This window comes from Podarcis vaucheri (assembly GCF_965113315.1).
Source record: "Podarcis vaucheri genome assembly, chromosome: 1".
Lineage (NCBI taxonomy): Eukaryota > Metazoa > Chordata > Lepidosauria > Squamata > Lacertidae > Podarcis > Podarcis vaucheri.
In genome coordinates this window covers 103,078,553-103,098,427 of record NC_138759.1, presented here as the reverse complement: position 1 = coordinate 103,098,427, position 19,875 = coordinate 103,078,553, and the positions used below count along the sequence as shown (strand labels likewise).

At 44.1% G+C, this 19,875-nt stretch overlaps 1 protein-coding gene and 1 long non-coding RNA gene across 9 annotated transcripts in view; one reads left to right on the top strand and one right to left on the bottom strand.

Annotated features, from left to right (window-relative positions):
- The window catches only part of GTDC1 (glycosyltransferase like domain containing 1), a 231,244-nt gene that overhangs the window by 199,314 nt on the left and 12,055 nt on the right, over nt 1–19,875 (top strand). For 5 of the 6 annotated variants that reach the window (XM_082198804.1, XM_082198805.1, XM_082198807.1 and 2 more), the window contains one exon: nt 8,321–9,375. In XM_082198804.1, the coding sequence (XP_082054930.1) occupies nt 8,321–8,404 (84 nt within the window). In that variant the 3' untranslated portion in view covers nt 8,405–9,375. Of the gene's footprint in view, nt 1–8,320; nt 9,376–13,148; nt 14,422–19,875 lie in introns of those variants that run through there. The other variant, XR_014213431.1, reaches the window with a different exon arrangement.
- LOC309519139 lies at nt 9–16,172 on the bottom strand. 3 transcript variants are annotated; one of them, XR_014213687.1, is made up of 4 exons: nt 16,003–16,172; nt 15,739–15,858; nt 14,699–14,785; nt 9–4,135 (listed from the first exon to the last, which is right to left on the bottom strand). It is a non-coding gene; the product is annotated as an uncharacterized lncRNA (long non-coding RNA). The 3 variants fall into 3 exon arrangements; XR_014213688.1 differs by lacking the exon at nt 14,699–14,785; XR_014213689.1 differs by lacking the exons at nt 9–4,135; nt 14,699–14,785 and adding an exon at nt 14,388–14,523.

Sequence of the window (19,875 nt, the reverse complement as noted above, 5' to 3'; positions counted from 1 at the left end):
GCAGTGATCTCCTGCTTGTGCGAAACAAGCCATATATCATAATAATGTTATGAGTTTTGTAAGGATTGGGATGAATGCCTAAGCCCCCTTATAATTCTTAGAATAGCCGGGCTAACTTTGTGGTGAGGTGATAGCAGAGGTGGTGGGCCATTAAGCTGAACAAAGGAGGGGGCTCTGTGTGAGATGGCAAATGGGTGAGCCCTCTCCCTCAACTCACGGGTAGTTAGAAGGACAAAGGCAGAATTGAGAACAAAGATGTCAGCAAGAAGCTATTAGTATAAAAGTGGCAGGCTGGGAAGCCAGAGAGCCAGAGTGATGTTTGATGTCTATTTGAATCCAAGGCTGCAGCTACAGCTCCCATCATCCCTGACAATTGGCCATGCTGGCTGAGGCTGCTGGGAGATGGAGTCCCCCAACATTTGGAGGGCCACAAGTTCCCAATCCCTGCCCTCTGCCCAAGGCTTTATAGCCTTATCTCGTTATCTAACCCACCCATCCAAATTCCATTGTTCTACTCTCAGGGATGTAACTTTCCTCCTGGACAGCTGTCCCAGAGGTATCGTATATATCCTGTTTTCCTTTTTGCTTCTGTTTTTAGACAGCAGGAAGAAAGAACGCCTATTTTTAGTGTTGACTAAGGTGAACAAAGTATGAAATACTCTTGTTTGCTCTTCAAGTACTGTAGTCATATTTTATCCTGCCGATATAAAGTGGGCAGAATCATTCCAAACCTCTCTCCACTCGCCTGCTCTGACCCACTCTTACACACCCATTTCTTGACCAATCCTTTCTCATACACATGTAATATACCCACATATTCCCCCTGCAGACTAACATCCTTGCCCCCGCACTAATCATTTTCAAATGGCCAGATATCTCAGGTGCTGCTCTTTGCCTTGTGTCCAGGGTCATAGTTCAGTCTTCAGGGGGTTGCATCTGATGAAGTCATACTTAAAGTAGACCCATTTAAATCAATAGACTCAGCTTAGCCGTGAGTAACAAAGTCCCTTGATTTCTGTGGGTCTGCTCAGCATGACTTAGTTGAATACAACCCCAGGTATTCTGCTAATTTGCTTGCCATAATTTGAATTATAAGTAAAAACTGGGGGAGGGTGGTATTTGAATCATAGTACAAAGTGCCCCTCGCTTGGCCAGGTCCCAAAACATTGCCCTGCAGTTTGAGGATACCTTGTTTCTTCTTATTCTTAAAACACACAAACACACACACACACACAAAAACACAAAAAACACTTTTACAGTGATTAGTCATTTAGAGATCAAAATGGAGCAACATTCTGGTAAACAAAACCTGAATATCAAATAAGAGTGTTTAATTCTTTTATACTCCTTGGTCATCGGGGGGGGGGACTGGTGTTCTTTCTTGCTGCTGTTTTAAAACGAAACAACAGCAGCAACAGGACATATAAAATATGAATTTTCGTTGCCTTCTCTCTGTGTGCACGCTTTTGCTGCAAGCTTATTAATAATATAATCTAAAACAGTCAAATGCATTACTGCATTAGTTTGTCAATTATATGCAGTGCCTGTGCCAACTTATAAAGTTAGCGGCGAAAAGGGAGGCAGAATTATGCTTGCTACAAAAAGGCAATCAACTTAAGCAATAAGGCACAAAAGCGTGTAGGGTGGATAAGCCTTAGGTGCATTGTTCGCTACAAAGTGAAGCCAAGTATTACTGGATGTTGATGTCTATCAGAACACAGAGCTCCGAGCATGTTGTGCATGATTTAGTGGCAGTAAAATCCAAAAGCAACACCCTTTCCCCTAAAAGCACACATGTTCATAACCTCTGCTCTCTAAATCCAACAAAATAGGTAAAATGATACCTTTTATTGGATTCACTTCTGTTGGCAAAAGGCTATGCAAACTTTCTCTTGTGAACATTTCAGTGTATGACTCAAAATGAGCACAGTAAAAGTTAACACTTTTTACTCCTTGAGTCAGTTGCCTTTTCCGTGGCAGGGTTTTGTTGTTGTTGTGTTTTTAAAATAGCATTGAATATAATTTGGGATATAGTTTCCCTAGGATACCACAAAGGCAGAGAAACAAAATGGTAATTGTAAGAGCTAAATTCACTGCTGTAAGACTAAATCCTTATGCTCCTATCTCCATGATAGGTAGCCAAAGTGTGTTTGTGTATACACATGTAGATATCTACGCAAGTAGATAAATAGGTACCGCTCCGGCGGGAAGGTAAACGGCGTTTCCGTGTGCTGCTCTGGTTCGCCAGAAGCGGCTTAGTCATGCTGGCCATATGACCCGGAAGCTGTCTACGGACAAAAGCCGGCTCCCTCGGCCTATAGAGTGAGATGAGCGCGCAACCCCACGACTGCACCTAATGGTCAGGGGTCCCCCCCCCAATATGTGTGTGTGTTTATATATCCCCCAAAGTTTTCAAGTTCAGTTCAAGTGGATTAAATAAATTCAATTATTTGATCTAACACATCTGTCTTCGTCAGTCTTTCTTAACCATGACTTTGTGTTAATCATAGCATCCTTCTTAATGTTTGCATTTCATTGCCAGCTTTTGCTGAAGGTTTCTTGGAGTTCATTACTGCATTTGCATGGACAGGTTTTCTGGGCTTGGATGAACTCATCCAAAACATCTAAAGTCCCCTAAGTAAGACTTTGAGATGAATGCACCACTGACAAGGTGATATTATGTACACCACCTCTGTGCGCCACCCGTGTGCTGTTTCCCAACCTCACAACATACCTTATTTCCTAGAGTCCATGCTTTATATTCTGTGCTTCGGTATGAAATGGTAGAGAAGCATCAAAGGATAAATACCTGGAAATCAGACATGCTTATAGTCTGATATGGGATCTCCTGGACACACATTCAAATGGTTTAATTTTTTTCTGCATCTAAGTTTTGGCATGTCCTGATACATATCTTGTAACCGTCCTTCATACACTTCTTAATGATCTTCTACCAAACAAGGCTTTTGAGTAATTGAAGTAGCAGGTTGAAGACTTTATCATTTCCCCAGTTCCCATACATTTATTGATAGAAAGACTACATAATCCTTATGTGGGCCTGCAGGGGTGAGGGGATGAGAAAAGGACACAGCATGCTTCCTTGAGAGCATAACAGGACAAATATCCTCTTTCTCACAGTTCTGTTGGACCAGATAGTATGTTGAGGGTGGTGCTGAAGTGGAAAATGGTAACGCCTTCAAGCTGCTTTAGCCCCTAGAGAAAGAAGGTTGAAGGCCCCACCCTCAATGTGGGTTCGTCTGAAATTCTTCAGAAGAAAACTTCATTCTGCAGTCAGCAGATCTGGAATGTCAGACAAACATCCTTGAGAGACAGCTTGTCAATCCCTCTTGGCAGTATGCTGCTGTGGGGGAGACCTTTGGAGGCAATCTGGAACACATGCTCAGCTTATGTAGAGCAAGTGGGAGACCCACCTGGCTTCACATCTCCAATGTCTAGACAGATTGTGCATCCTGGAACTTGTCCAGGAAACCACAACGCCAGTGCACAGAAGATTGTGATAGCTGTGCAGATTCTTTGGCAGAGAAACTGGTATGGCAAGCTTTACCTGGGGGATATAATGTCTGTTGCTGGTATGATGTCTTCATCTAGTTCATGGTGTAATAGGTGAACAATATATGGTGATTTCTGCTTATAATAATTAGTAGCTGCCCTGTGCCCAGCATTGCTTGGGAATTCTAAGAAATCCCCAAATCAGTGCAGTTTTGAAAGGTTCAGTCTGCCATCTTGATTCAAAATGACATCCAGTTGTATTCATAGACAGAAACCTCCGGAATAATCATGCAAAATTTGGTTTAAATCAGTGCATTAAAAACAACAACTGCAGTCCACCATCTTGTTTCAAAATGGCAACCAATATTATCCAGACTTAGGCAAAAAATGTGCTCCTTTATCTCAGGAACCATCATGCAAAATTTGGTTACAATACCTTAAGAGAGGTCAGAGTTCATAGAGAACAGATGAGCCACTTTCTAAAACATAAAGTAGATTTATTTATTAATACCCCACCTTTCTTCTATCATGGCAAGGCCCTTAGGGTTGCCAAGCAGTCTTCCATTCAGGCCCTCACCAGGCCCAGACCTGTGTCACACCCTTCTGGCCTTGGAAAAATGTGAGTCTGAAAGAGATAACAACAAAAGTGTAGCCCAGTATAGTGGTACCTGTACTTATTAAGGCACATTGCATAGTAAGCAGGTACCCCAGCTGTCAAAACACATGCACCCTTCACCCTTTGTGCCTTTGTTTTTCAGTTGTAGCTTTTATCTATCTATTGGGTGATTTGTGCTATAGAGGGACAACCACCACCATAGCTTGATCTCACTTGGTTGCCCCTTCTGTTCTCTCTCCTCCCCCCTTCCCCAAGAAGAAGAAGCAATTCATAGTCTAGGAAACCCCTAGCCTAGATAAATATTTTGTGGAAGGAAACCAATGCAAGGAGGCAGAGCAGCCCAACCACATGCTTAGAGTAGGAAGTACGAGGCCAAAATCTAGAATGAGATGGATGAATCCTCAAGGGCTGGTAGCAGAGACTGAGTGTGGAAGGGGAGCAGGCTCCAAATGATGATCTACAAAATTTTCTGTGAGGTTTCCGATTGTTTGGGTGTGCAATCTTGGGATTGCTTTTCATCAGTTTTAATTCCCTTGTGTGCTGCTAATTCTTGTTTTCATCTGTAAGCCACCTTAACACCGTCCGGGGGGAAGGCAGGGTATAAATAAAAATATAATGAATAATAATATTCCAGCTGACAGGGACCAATATGAAAAGGAAACTCTGGTCGGAGCATAAAGTTACACGAAAGGTGCAGCCGGGAGCAGGGCCTCCTTACAGAGTGACAAAACCTTCAGTTATAAAAGCAAGGACATCTTACTTTCTATTACAAAACTATATTGGGAATACAAGCTTCCAGCATTCTTTAGGGAGGGAATTAAAACTGGCTGATGAGTTAGAAATGTTTGAGAAAGGGCATCTGAGCGCATAGGGAAATAGGCGAAGAGCCGAGTCTTTTGAGCCCATGGAACATGGCAGGATGGGGAGGAAGAAATAAAACAGTTTTTACAAGGGATGATCGTTTAATTTTACAAAAGGGATGCTGACAGTAGATTGCAAAAGTCACTGGTGACCTCTTTCCTACTGTTTAATTCAGCTGATCTGTGGCATGCATGCTCCCCCCCGCCGCCCCAAAGAAGGATGGCTTTGTTGCCAGACTCTTCCTCCCAAATGGGAGTACTAAGTTGTGCAACGGAATAGGCAGAGGGTGAAAGTACGACCTCTCCGCATACAATGAAAATTTCACCATGGGTCATATTTGTGTTGTAATATATCACAAAGAGCAGGTGATGATATTAAAGCAATCTCCCACTTCCCACCATTTCCCTTGCATCTTAGCACTTGAATTTTCACTGTCCTGTCCGTGAGTGGTTACTGCTTCCTAATGCTTATACAAACTGCCTGGCTTTGTTGCCTAGGTTAAATAGTCTTTCAGTAGCTTTCTCACTGGTCAGTTACAACTCGCCAGTGGGATGTGTATCAGTTTTAAAAAGAAAATAAAAACTGCATTTAAGTCACCTTTCGGTTATATTCCTAGGACCCCCATGCGGCAGTGGTTGCTCATTTGCCCAGAAGCAGGAGGTGTGGTTGTGTGTGATCATACACATGTGGATATGATTTGGAGGAGCGTAAAGTAAATCCCTCCTGCATGTAAATATAGCAAAGGAAACATGGGGATAAGTATGCATAAATCCATAGGATATACTGTAAAAGGTAAAGGTAAAGGTACCCCTGCCCGAACGGGCCAGTCTTGACAGACTCTGGGGTTTGTGCGCCCATCTCACATCTATTGGCCGGGGGCCAGCGCTGTCCGCAGACACTTCCGGGTCACGTGGCCAGCGTGACAACGCTGCTCTGGCGAGCCAGAGCCGCACACGGAACGCCGTTTACCTTCCCGCTGGTAAGCGGTACCTATTTATCTACTTGCCCCCGGGGGTGCTTTCGAACTGCTAGGTGGGCAGGCGCTGGGACCGAGCAGCGGGAGCGCACCCCGCCGCGGGGATTCGAACCGCCGACCTTTCGATCGGCAAGCCCTAGGCGCTGAGGCTTTAGCCCACAGCGCCACCCGCGTCCCTGTAGGATATACTGTAACTTAGGGCAAATATTCACGTCTGACCCAGGGCCAAGCTGGTGGCATAGGGCGGGGGGGGGGGGGCGGACTGGCATCCCCAGGCCCCCTGTTTGCTTGCCTTGCTGCCAACCTGGGCCTGCAGAAGTCTTTCATGGAGAACAGTGCTGCTACACATGAGGCCAAAAAATGAGGTCCTTTCTTAGAGGGAGGCCTTCTGGGCAGAGTGATTACCTAAGTTTTAAGATGCCACAGCAAAGTGTCACAGGCATTCTCCTTCAACCAACTCACCAGAATGTTTTGCTCTAAGGAGTGGCCAACCCCAATCTGCAACTTCTTCAGAGGAAGGAGGAGAGATAGACAGCACTGCTGACATAGCAGCAGAAAAAGTAAGCAGGGGAGAGGGAGCGGGGTGAGTGAAGTGAGGCCGTATGGTGGCAAAGAGCAGCAGCCAGCAGGAGGAGATGATGGGGTGATGACAACCTGGAGAGAAAAGACAAGTGGGGGCATCAGTGCAGACTCTGGATCAAACCTTGGTTTAGCCCTACCTTAGTTACTTGGGTTTCAGGGATACATGGCAGGCAGCTTCATGGTTCCTGCTAATAGATTGCAGGTGGAGCCAAGTGTGCAGTGCCCTGGGACTCCAAAATTGTGCTGGCACCCCTACTCCCAACATCATAATCATTGCTTAATGCAGCTCTGTAGGCGTGGGACCAAGTGAGATTTGGTCCATGGCAAGAGCAAGGGAGGGTAGGGGTTAAACCTTCCTCCCTTGTGCCATTTCTCCTACTTTAAAAAAAGCTGCTATAAGCTGTGAAATGGAAAACCCAACGGGTACCCATTTATCTCCCATCTGCAGCTCATAGAAGCTTAATAGGGGTTAATTTAAATTGTGGGAGCAGAAAGGGGTAAACTACACCGTGGGCCCCTAATCCATATTGATCTCCCCTGCCCCACCTTCCCTGCAGCTGCTTTTAGGGGGGAAAGGGGATGTCAGGAATTCTGATCACAGAACTCCCACATTGCATCCTGATTGGTCCTTGGCCTGCCTATCAGAATGGGCGCTTGCCTAGCAGTGGTTGAGCCACCAAATTGATTTATAGGAATCAGCAATTCCCAGAACACCAGGCTCATGACACTGTAGCACAGTGGACCAAGGTATGGTTGCTGCCAAATCAACTCCCCCCCCTTTTTTTTAAAGGAAGATTGGGGAACTTATTTTGGCACAGTAGTAAGGTACAGTAATGGCTGCTTTTTCCTATTGAGCTGTCATATCCTATAATGGAATAAAACATCTGGCATTCCTAGGGTGAGGTTATTTCGGAACAGTGAATGAAACCGATAGGGTATGCTGAGAACACAAACAAAATTCCTTTAAGAGTTTTGTTTTTAAATGGGAATGATCAATGCAGTTCACTGAACAAACATCAGTAACACATCACTTCTCCAGCCCTGGAGTCAGATGCAAACCTTCATTTGTGGTGGTGGTGGGGTGGAATGTGTCTTTCTGAGTATCTGGCCCCATTTTAGCCTGCCCGTAATTATTTAATGGTGCACGTTTCAAGAAGGTCCAAATGAAGTTGTGCTAAAAAACCTCATGACAGTGTCATATTTTAGAGCAAAATGTTTGCATATGTCCTGCTGTTCAACTTGAGCAATGCTTTGCCTGTGGCTGCAAGCCTGGAGGACTGGGAATCTTTTGCAGAGAGAAGGGGTGGGAGGGGAGAGCGGGGGAAGACAAGGTAATGAAATAATCAGGCATGCTCTTAAAAGCTTTCGCTGTCTCAGGTGGAAGCCTCCTAAGTGTGGCGGCCCTCCCTGCCTGATGTCAGGTAAGCTGTTTGCAGCAGAAAGCTCCTGTTTACAAAAGTCATTCTAACCTGGGATTGAGTCTCTAATACCTTGATCCAATCAGAGGGCAGGATTTTCTGATCCTGGTTTTCCAGCAGTATTTATACTATCCATGCGATTTCAGGATAAAAAAAAAAATCCCGAAAGTGAATACAATTGTACATATTAATCAAGCATCTGACATAGGATTTCTTTTTGCTCCCACTTCGGCATCAGGAGAAAACCCTTTCCCCCTTGATTGTTGTGTTCACATAATTTCTCTCTCTCTCCCTCCCTCTTTCTCTCCCTCTCTCTCTCTCTCTTCTTCCCCCCCCCTTTCTTCCTTTTCTTCCTAGGAAAAGATGTCTCAGTTTTCTTGGGCAGCGCTCCGTGGTAAATTCAGGTCTCTGCTCGAAACAGAACCCCAGGAAGATTTGTGACAGATGGGGCTAAGTCACAAACTTGCAGCCTAAGGCAAAATCCGTAGAACTTTCCAGAGTGTGCCCATATTTACCTGATCAGAGAGAAAAGAAAATCTGCAGAGGAAGCTCAGCCTGGCTGCTTGTCATAGCTGACACAGAGCCATCTGCCACAAACCTGTGGCGGCTTCAGATCTCCAATCCCTGCCACCACCCCGACTCAAATTAAATACAGATTCCGAGAGACGTTACGATGGTTACACATGTCCTCGGCATCACATGCAGGAGACTATTCAACAACAGAAAAAATAAAACGGGGGAAAAATGTGGCCTGTTGTATAACTGCACTCATGTATCCCATATGTGGTGCCACATTGAATTTCCGGTTGAATATGTTTTTATCCTTTGTACTGGATGACATGGTGCCTGAATTCTTTCTTTTTTGTCGACGTGATGGCAGCCAAGATCGCAGCTTCAAACGCTCGCTTCTTGGCTGGCTTTCTACCTAGGTTGCCAGGTTATCATTGGAGCCTCATTGTGTCCTCCGAGGGCCACAGGGTCTGAAAGGAGGACCAGGATTCTCCTGGACTAATTGGGAAGGCCTCTGTGAATTGTTCAGAGGTAAAGGGCTGCTTTTACACACACACACACACACACACACACACACACACACTCATCTCTCCCCACCCCCCACCCCCTTTTGCAAATTAATGACTCTGTGGCACAGGGGTTTTTAAGCGAAGGTATTAATAAGAGGTCTGGCAGGTATTCCCATGATTCACAGAGCTACATTTGCATTTAATTAATCTTAAAGGAAGCTGCAAGATAAACAGCTGTAATTCAAACTAGCATGGGAAATATGCTGTGTGGTACCATCTATCTGATAAAATGAAAGGTGAGACACTTGCTTTATTTCTCTCAAGGTTGAAGAACAAACAGATAGATGCCAAAACGGTTCCAACAAGAATAATAAAAACTACAGTTATTTTCAACGTTGCTGCCTCATTCTTTTTAAGTGTTGGATGGGGGGGGGAGAAGGGGAGAACTTTGCATCCAACTTACAAATAGAAGCTTTTCAAGATAAATCGATTACTATTCTAACAGTCAAGCGGCTGCATTTGTTGATGTTAAATGTTTTGAAGATTCAGATAGTACGGCGCATTTTTAATAAATTGGCCGTGCATTTTTTAATTAGCACATCTCATTCATGTATAAGTGTGTACATCTATCTGTATGTTTATCGCCGCAAACATTCTTGTATCGGAGTCAATGAATACAGTAGGGGATTTATCCGATGTGCCAGAATCTGTTTTGCAAATGATAATGAAATCTTAACTACAAGTCCCTCAACATTTCAGCTGTGTTCCTGGGCTGGAGGCACAGGTGAGGTACTGGAAATGCTAGAAGAAACTGCTGTTCCTTGGGGCAAATCCACAGCAAACCTCTGAAGCACACTCAGTGCACATTAAAAGCCCATGGCTCCCCCCACCCCCAAGAATCCTGAGATCCATAGTTTGGTGAAGATGCTGGGGATTGTAGCTCTGTCGTGGGTAAACTACAGTTCCCAGGATTCTTTGGGGGAAGTCATGTGCTTTAAATGCACAATGTAGGTGTGTCCACAGTTTTTTAACTGGCAGGCTGTTTTTTAGGTTCCCTACCTGGTGGTTGCTCGGTCCCTACTCCTGCCAACCTAGCAGTTCGAAAGCACGTCAAAGTGCAAGTAGATAAATAGGTACCGCTCCAGCGGGAAGGCAAACAGCGTTTCCGTGTGCTGCTCTGGTTCTCCAGAAGTGGCTTAGTCATGCTGGCCACATGACCTGGAAGCTGTACGCCGGCTCCCTCGGCCAATAAAGCGAGATGAGCGCCGCAACCCCAGAGTCGGTCACGACTGGACCTAATGGTCAGGGGTCCCTTTACCTTTACCTTTTACCTGGTGGTTAGACAGTGCTCCCTATCCTGGGAAGCACCGGTCAGCAAACATTCTTCTTTATATTCCACTTTCCTTTGTGCCTTTTAATTCACAACAGAACGTGCTGACAAATTTTGCCTCTACCCTAAAACTGTGCTGTGTGCTTCCCCCCTTTTTTTTAACCCTGAGCCTTGCAACTTACGAAGCAGCATTTAATCTGTTTATAAAAGTTAAGGGTGTCAGATATTACAGTGGTACCTCGCGTTAAGTACTTAATTCGTTCCGGAGGTCCGTTCTTAACCTGAAACTGTTCTTAACCTGAAGAACCACTTTAGCTAATGGGGCCTCCTGGCGCGCCGGCGGAGCACGATTTCTGTTCTCATCCTGAAGCAAAGTTCTTAACCCGAGGTAATATTTCTCAGTCTTTAACCTGAAGTGTATGTAACCTGAAGCGTATATAACCCGAGGTACCACTGTACAGCAAAACGAGTTAACTGCAAACATTCCTGTGTTCCATATAGGCTTAGAGAGTCCATCACAGTGTAAACGTAATTTCACAATGATACAAAGAACCACAACTGCCATTTGCTTTCTTTAGTTGTGACTTACCTGGGGTTTGTAGGCTAAAATTGGTCTCTCCTTTATATAGTGGGGTGGAGCAAAGCAGCTGTGAACTCCTCTCTGAAAACCCATACATTTGCACAGTCACTGTATGCCATAGCTCTGATTCCTGCTGTGCCCTTTCCAGCTCACTATGGGGGCAACACCTCAGTAAAGCATTGAAATGACAGTTTATAAATGGCTCAGGTCAAGGGGAAAGAGTAGCCTCCACTGGACACCTTCCACTGATAATGACACTATCTAATAGGTAAGTGTGGCAATTGCACAGCCATATTCCATTCAGCACTTGCAGTTATGATGCTGCTGCTGTATCAGTGCCCGCCTCAAAACTTCAGAGCTCATAGGCATCCTTGCACCTCTCCTTTCTAAGGCCAATGCTTTTACAGATTTTAAAAACAAAGCACATCAAAGTGCAAGTAGATAAATAGGTACTGCTCCGGCGGGAAGGTAAATGGCGTTTCCGTGCGCTGCTCTGGTTCGCCAGAAGCGGCTTAGTCATGCTGGCCACATGACCCGGAAGCTGTACACCAGCTCCCTCGGCCAGTAAAGTGAGATGAGTGCCGCAACCCCAGAGTCGCCTGCAACTGGACCTAATGGTCAGGGGTCCTTTTACCTATCGTATTTTTCGCTCTATAAGAGACACTTTTCCCCTCCTAAAAAGGAGTTCTTATGGAGCGAATGCAGGCGGGAGGCTCTGCTCAGCACTCCCTCTAAAGAGGCGCGTGGAGCGGGTGTGCAGCTCTTGGGGGCTTTTCCCCGAGGAGGGAGAAGGGCTGCCCTTCTCCCTCCTTGGGGAAAAGCCCCCAAGAGCCGCACACACACTCTTTAAAGGGAGTGCGGCTCTTGGGGGAGCCTTAGCTACGAGCAGCCTCTCCCGGGCAGCAGGATGAAGGCTCCCCTTGCCCGGGAGAGGTTGCGCACGGCTAAGTCAGAAGCCAGGACAGCCAGCGGGATCACTGCGCAGCGATCCCGCTGGCTTCTGGGATTCAGAATATTTTTTTCTTGTTTTCCGCTTTCAAAAACTAGGTGCGTTTTATGGTCTGGTGTCTTATAGAGTGAAAAATACGGTAGTTTAAGATGCTAGTTCCTGCTTTGCATATCCTATCCTCTTGTCGTGGGGCCATTTCCCCTGCTGCAGGGCGGGACCAGCCCTAATTTGTGGGAAAGCAAGGAAAGGTTCACTTTCCTGACAACCAAATGCTGAGCTAAGGGGTGGAGAGAGAGAAACGCTGCATTTTTACAAGAACAGTGCAAAAAGAAAAAGGGGTGGGGAAAGGCACCTTGATCTTGCATGGCGATGGAATAACCAACTGCAATCAGTGTACTGGACGAATTCCCTGAAAGGTCTTTGGGACACAATTTCTCCAACCATGCTTTGGAATATCACAAAGAAAATTAAGTTGAAAGAGCTCCAAAAAACAAGGATTTCCAAGCTGAACTATTTCCTACATTGGTTTTCTTCCCCTTTCTCTCCTGCATTTTTTAAAAATGAAATGAACCTGCTTTTTTATATTGATTGTTTTATTATTGTGATTCATATTTGCATTTTATTGATTTTAATGTGTAAGCCGCCCACAGGACATAGTTAATTGGGTGATATATAAATGCCAAAATAAATAAATAAGCAAGGAGGCAACATTGTAGTTAGTTTCGCTTTTGCTCATTTTGTTTCTCATGTAGTAGATCAGTCAGTGCTGTAATAATGGGGATGCAAACTCCCCAGGAATATTGAAACCGAATGTTTCTCATTAACATCATTCCTTGGATATTTATTTCTATGGATTTCAACTCCCCCCCCACCCCCGCACCAGAGAAAAAGTTTGTCCCATTGTGCAATCTTTCAGTTTTTAGACACTTAACATGTTTCTTTAAATGTTGCAGTTTTGAACCGCACCTTAATTTAAAACAGAATGAAACAGAAAGGGAATACATTATTGCAAAACAAGAGCTAGTAAACAGCAAGCCTGTGATAGATGGAATTCGTTTTACTAAAATATTTTAAATGCTTTAACATGGTAATCCGGACATTATCTTGAAATGAAATTTTTTGCCTCTTTGAGTTATGAACCTTTGCAAATAAGGTTTTATAATAGGAAAACTGTCAGCGCTTTAATTATACGGTAATAAATAGCAATTCTGTATTAACTTCTGATATTTTCTTCCACTCTTTGAGCATGTGCCCAGCTATTGTTGGAAACTGATAATCACATACTGTACAACATCTTGCATTTCCAGCACACCCTTTATGGAAGCAGCTCATTGCATCCTCCGTGGAAAGAAAATTGAGGGATCTTCTTCAGAAAAAGGCATGCCGGTAGCTGTACAAACCAGCTTTGCATTTTAATGTCAAAATCATCATCAGAGCCCAAGTTCTGACTCTTGCCAGGGGAGACATTCCCTAGGCAAGGAGGATGCCAAGTCCAAAATCTTTGCTCCAGCTTAAAAAGCCAGCCTAACTTAACATTTGGTTAAGTTGGAAGAGATGGAGTCATAACATTGCAACTCAAGGAGGCATAAATGTTATCCAAAAGCATTTCTAATGAGGAGGAGGGAGTGGAATTTTAACAAGGAGCATTAAACCCTGGAAGAGCCCCTTTTATTGCTGAAGAGCTGCTTGGGCTGTGAGGAATGAGAGTCTGGGCCAGCCAAAAGGATGTGAGTGGGGGGCGGAGAAGGAAATCAAGGTTAAACGAGGCCAGGACGGTTTTACAGGGTTATAATGAAAGCGAGAACAATGAGGCAGAGGTTCAGAGAACCAGTTGTGGTGGCTAAGTATTACATCAGGGAGGGCAGACTCAGGCAGAAAGCCTAAAGAGTGTTTACTAGCAAGCAAGCCCCGTTGAACACAGCAGGGCTTCCGCAGAAACATAACCAGACTGAAGGATCTTTGAATGTGACCAGGAAGAGCTGCAGTGATTTTGAAGAAAGGAGGAGAAAGCCTACCAAAGGAACGAAAACCCTGACCTCTTATGGCATTCAAAATTAAAGCAGCCTTAAATAAAATAAATCTATCTGTAAGTGTAATGCATTTTGATTTTGCCTTTCCTGCAAAGAACTCAGGATATCATACATCTTCTCTTCCATCAAATTCTTAGAGCAGCAGCCTTCTGAAGTAGGTTTGGCTGATAGATGGTGGCTGTGGATTTGAGGCCAAAATATCGGGAGACTACCCGTTTGGCAAAGGCTGTTCTGCCCACTGCTCTGCGTTTCTCCAAATATATTGACATGTGTTTGCTCTTTTGTTCATAGGTTGCTCTGTGCAATTTTCGTTATCTTCTAGGTTCACAGTCTGGGTAGAAATGTATGAGGGGTTTCAAAAGAGAGTTCTTGCCCCATAGCACTGCCCTTGCTTTTTCTGCATTCTTCCCTCCTCTGATACACATTTTTCGTTTCACACTTTACCAGGCTGATAAGTCAGGCACAAAGCAAACCACTTTGCAAGAGCTCAGCTTCTCATCCCACCCATTGAAATAAGCAAGAGAAGAGTTGCAGAGAAGCAGCAACCAAGGTCAGTTCAGAAGGCAGCGTTCAGAAGGGTGCAGGCTAAATAGTAGTCTGTTTACCATGAAAATGTCATGATGAAACATCTTCCTGAGTTGTGCCTAGGCACCTGAAATATGGAAGAGAAATGTCTTAAGTAAAGAACATGTTAAAAGTGGCTGCTGGGCCACTACACCTGGGTAGATATTTCCAAATGAAGGTACATTTTGACATTCCAGGCTTTCAGTATGGATTGGGCAGTAATAAATGAGGAATCTAGGTGGAACAACTTGACACACCCTTACCTTTCTGAAACAGTACCTAAGAGTCCACCAGTGCATCCCATTCTCAGTGAAGTTTGATCAGCGTTTTCTTCTTTAATGCAGTTGGGTCTGTTGGTGAACAAAGCCAGCAATTGGCTTCTCCATAGGAAGGGAATGGAAAGAGGCCTCTGTGCCTTCAATAAGAGTGCAGTATTTACCCCCTGCAAATATTACCAGGCAGCTCTACAGAGACATGGCTTCATTCAGTGGTGGCTGCAAGCCCAATATCCCCGTGTGAGGGTTTTGTGGTGTGTGTATTTTAACTTTGTGGGGTAGCTGGCACTGCACAATGGGAAAGAAGAACGAATGTTGGGAATTGCGCAGGTTCCAACCTCTTTCGGTTCTTTCTCCATCATCCCTTTTGTGGGTTGTTACATTTTTATTTCATTCTTCCTCCAAGAAATCTGAGCAACGTAGATTGATTTGATTACTTACTTACATTTATGCCTCACCTTTCTTCTGCCCTGGGCCCAAAGACATTGCTCCCCCATTTAGCTTCAGCCAAGTGGTGCCCCCCATGCTGTCAGATGGGGCCAGGCCTACTGTGTATTTCTCTGCTTGCACATGCACTAGTTTCAAAAATTGGCCTGGTCCAGAAAGGTAAGTGAAGTGGTTTTACAGGCTCTGCAATGGTTTCATTCTGGTTGCTTATGTATTTATTACATACGATTGTGTCTTTACTTGTATTCATTTACACCCCACCTTTCAGCCCATGGTGGCTCACAAGCACCATAAAAAGCAATATGCAGTTGACAAAAACAATGACCAAAAACTGAATTAAAAGGATTTTAAAGGATTTTTTTTTTGTAAGGTTGCAAAAGAAGATGAAATATGGAGTTGCTGCTCTGTTAAAACAGTCTGCAATCTTTGCTTAGGGTGGCCACTTGCTGAGAGAGAGAGAGAGATGACAAAAGAGGATCAGAATTGCATAAAAATGGACAGATACTGTTTCATATGTACAGTATAGGTCGACATTTAGTACCTATGACCATCATTTGAAAAAGAAATTCAGTACTTCTTACCATAGCATGTATGTACCGCTCAGTCTGCCGTCCAGTCTTCAAGGCTCTCTCTTGCCCTCTCTTGTTCTGGTCCTTTACCTTTAAGCCAGACTTGAACTGGACAGCCTTTCAAATAGAGGACTGTTAAATAAGATATAGCTACATCATTCTCGCCACAAGTGGCACTTGAAAGCAAAACTTTCCAATCGAACAGAAAGAGCAAGAGGTGGTGGGGAAGGAAGAGAAATGGAAGAGGATGCACCTATGAGCAGCCAGGATACTTACACGTTTATGTTTCTGGCTCAAGCCAGTTTAGCCCTTGCCTGGCCCAGGAGAGAGGGGGCAGGCGAAGGTTGGGAAGGTGATGGGGGCAGAGTCCCTGCTTCGTGCAAGGCTGGTTGTTGCTAACAAAAGCCAGAGAGAGAGCAGCAGCAGCAGCCTCTTCTCTCTCTCTCTCTCTCTCTCTCTCTCTCTCTCTCTCTGTGTGTGTGTGTGTGTGCGTGTGCAGAGCAGAGCTCTTGGGGGAGGCTGGGCTAGCTAGCGTGTGCTCGTGTGTTGTTGCTCGCAGCTATGTTCTCTGGCTTTCACATCCACTTGGCTTTTTACACTGGAAGGATCCCCAGCACTCTGATATTAGGCCAGGAAAATAGAAGGAGCAATAAAAAAAATAAAACAGAGGGTTTTCGGGGGGTTTTAAGAGAAGGGAAGGAAGGAGGGGGCTTTTAATGAATTGGCTTGAGTTAAAGCACTTAATTTTCAGCTTAAAATGCTTGAGGATGGGTAATGATTTGAGGGAGGGTGGGATGTTTGTTTGAGGTGGGCCTTTTTGCTAGTCTCTCCCCCTCCCCGTCTTGTGAGCACATTGCAAATGGGCCTCCTACACACCAAAGGGTGCAGCTGTGCTTCAATTTCCCCCAGTATCCAGCTACCCTCAAACACTATCGTAATGCATATTGCATTTGCAGGATCCAAAGGAACATGGAAGGGATTTCTCTCTCCATCTCTTTACTCTGCATTGTTTTCTCTCCTTTTGCATTGCTTATCAGACAGCACATGGCGCATGTTCACCTTTAGTCTCTGTAATGGACAAATACATCCCTCCACCCTCTCCAAAAAAAGGGTGGAGAATTTTTTTCCTTTCCCTTTGTAACAACTGTCAAGTTTATCTCTCCGCCCTTCTTTCACAAGGCCTAAACTTCCTTCCACAAGAAAGCTCAAGGCTAGGCTGACTTCAAGACAAGCTGCTAGACTCTTCTGCTAGGACTCAGCTAGACTGCTAAAGAAAAGGCGTTTCATATGTGTTGTATATGCAATATAACATTGTGACACCAGATGGCGCTGTGAAGCCCTGTCTTTCCCTACCGGATTTCCCTCTATGGGTTTGCAACGTGTTTAACTGGATTGCTTCTTTGAGGTGTCTAGATCCAGCCCTAGTGTCAGCCCAAGAAGTAAAAGTGACAATACCTCTGAGCATATGTAGAATGTCTTCAGTTTGCTATGAACGTGGAAGCAGTAGCTGCTTTTGCAAATCTCAGTGTTGGAGCACCCAGGTCAGGACAGAATGGGATAACTTTTCCTAAATCTAATCACTTCTGGTGTTTGAGATTAAGCCTTTAGGGTTGAGAACTGTTTTAGCCTGATCCTCTGTCTTGGAAGAGAAGATTGTTCTGCAGAAATCAGAAGGGGTATATTATTATTATTATTATTATTATTATTATTATTATTATTATTATTATTATTATTATTTTATTTTACAAAGTATGAAGCAAAAGTGACCTAATAATATCTTCAAACTAGCTGTTTAGAGGCACAGGAGCCCTGCCCTCCTTGTCATCTGGTGACCTTCCACACCAGTAGTCACTTGTCTCTTACACCCTTCTATCTGGGCACTTTCAGGTTTACTGACTATTCATTCTGGGGATTAGATGATGTTGGCTATTTAATGAACATCCATGCTTGCAGAGAGACTAGATGATGCATCAAAGCAAGCGTTGTCCCACACTTTCCAGTGTATTTTATCTGTCACTTCCCTTATCACAAAAAGTCTGGTCTTTTAGCAAAGGGGGTTTGTTGCAGAAGAACTCCTAGTCAGCTTTAACTTCGCAACTTAAATTTGCCTGTATGTGACAGAATCCCACCCCCAAAACAGCCACTGTCTGGAAGTGCCTTTTGTCCCCTCCTAATGTGTGAGATGGCTTGCTCTACATGTGCTTCTGCCACAAGTGTAGTCCTGGGCTCCTTTTCCAGTGGGAACCTTGTGGGTGGGGGTCTGTGTATGTCTCTCTTTCCCATCCTTTGCAGTTTGGTTGCAGAGAGCAGAACTTCTCATAGAAAACCCCAGCCCTAGCCAAGACAACACCCTCAACATTAAATCAGCACAAAATTCCTCTGGGCTTTCTCAGAGTTCAGTCTGCAACTCTGACGAGGTATCTAGAGGCACATTAAAACAAATCTGGTCAAGTAAAGGGGCAGGCAAGTGATCCATGCAAAGGGCCTGACCTTTGTGGAGCTTCAAATAGAAAAGGCCTGTCTGTAAACAGTGGTAATTAGCCCTTTCAAAATTCTAACGACGATTAAAATGTAGGGATCGTTATTTTGTCAACAAACTTAGGAGAAAACTTCAGTGCCTGTCTTTGCTTGCTGGCTCTTAAAAACAGAGGCACCCAATGAACTGAGGATGGGAACACAAGCAGAGGACTTCCTAAAACCTTGGTGTCTCATCCATAGAACAAGAGCCAACCTGAGCTGTATCTGATATTAAGCAAGGTCTGGTTGACTCTCCTTCTCACAACAAGGAATCGGCACTGAGAAGCGTCTTTTAACTCTGTAATAACAGGTTTCATAGTAAATGAATGCTGATGGTCAACTAGCCAATTATGGTTTAACTATCCCTTGTTTACAGCAAGGTGTAAAACATGCCTTTAGAGTACAAAGGATCAGATTGCCTAAGCTACAATTTGTCCTTCATCCCATTATGCTCCCCTTAAGCAAGGCTGGCTCCCTCTCCACCTCCCTCCCTCCTTCTCTCTCTCTCACACACACATAGGTATGAGCACTGAGGAACATACCTCCCCTCTATTGATTTGTGTTTGCTTTATTTCAAATGCATATTCTTGTTTACTTTTCAAAATTTACATAAATGTCAGCATTGTATAATTTCTATGTTAACAAAGCAGTGAGCAAAATCCCTTGTATGTTTATAAAATATTATTGTTTAATTCATGTAGTTTAGGAATTCCAAATGTTGAGAATAGGAAGGAGGCCAAATACCATCTGTTTATAGCTATGCTGCATCATCATATGTGCACTTAAAAAAAAAAAAAGCGGGAAAGAGCTTTCTTGGTCAATCCACTGTATTTTTTACTCAGAATTCGGGGGCTCTATTGAATCACTCTTAGATCTTTGCCAACATTCCTTGATAAGGTTTAAATTCTGACCAGTTAAGCAAAAAGAAATGTATTCACTTCAGAATATGTGTTAATTATAGATCCGTGCTAGCTTTGCACGACTCTCTCTCTCTCTCTCTCTCTCTCTCTCTCTCTCTCTCTCTCACACACACACACACACACACTTTCTCTCATTTTGTTTCAATATTCATTTGCTTTTCTGATAGGACAAGATTTGTGTGTCTCTGATTTTCACATGATCATGAGAACTTCAATAATTATGTGATCATGTCTTGGTTGTGTGACACAGGCCTATTTTGGACTACATTAGCAGCAGCATCTCTGTATTAATTTCATTCCCCCAGGAGTACTGGTTGGCAAACATTATTCCGAAGCATTTTCCTATGCAAACAGCTTATAGGGCTAAATCTGCTTAGCTTCGGCAGTAAGGCTGCACCATGATGTAGAATAAAACTTTTCAAGCAGAAATGCCCCCTCTCTTGATTGCCACCTCAATCTGTCCTGTGGAACCGGGGGGGGGGGGGGACAGGGGACGGGACGACGACACTACTTTCACTTTTCAAATTCATTTATTTGAGATGAGGGTACTCATATTTCCATGGGAATGACTCTCAGAAATATATGCATGTCAACCTTTTGGAAAGATCATCTTCATCAGGCAGCTTGTATTGAGCATCAATAATTACTAGTAATTTTTATACTAGGTTTTCATACATCTCAAAAGTGGTCTGTGAATAACCCAGAATGGTAG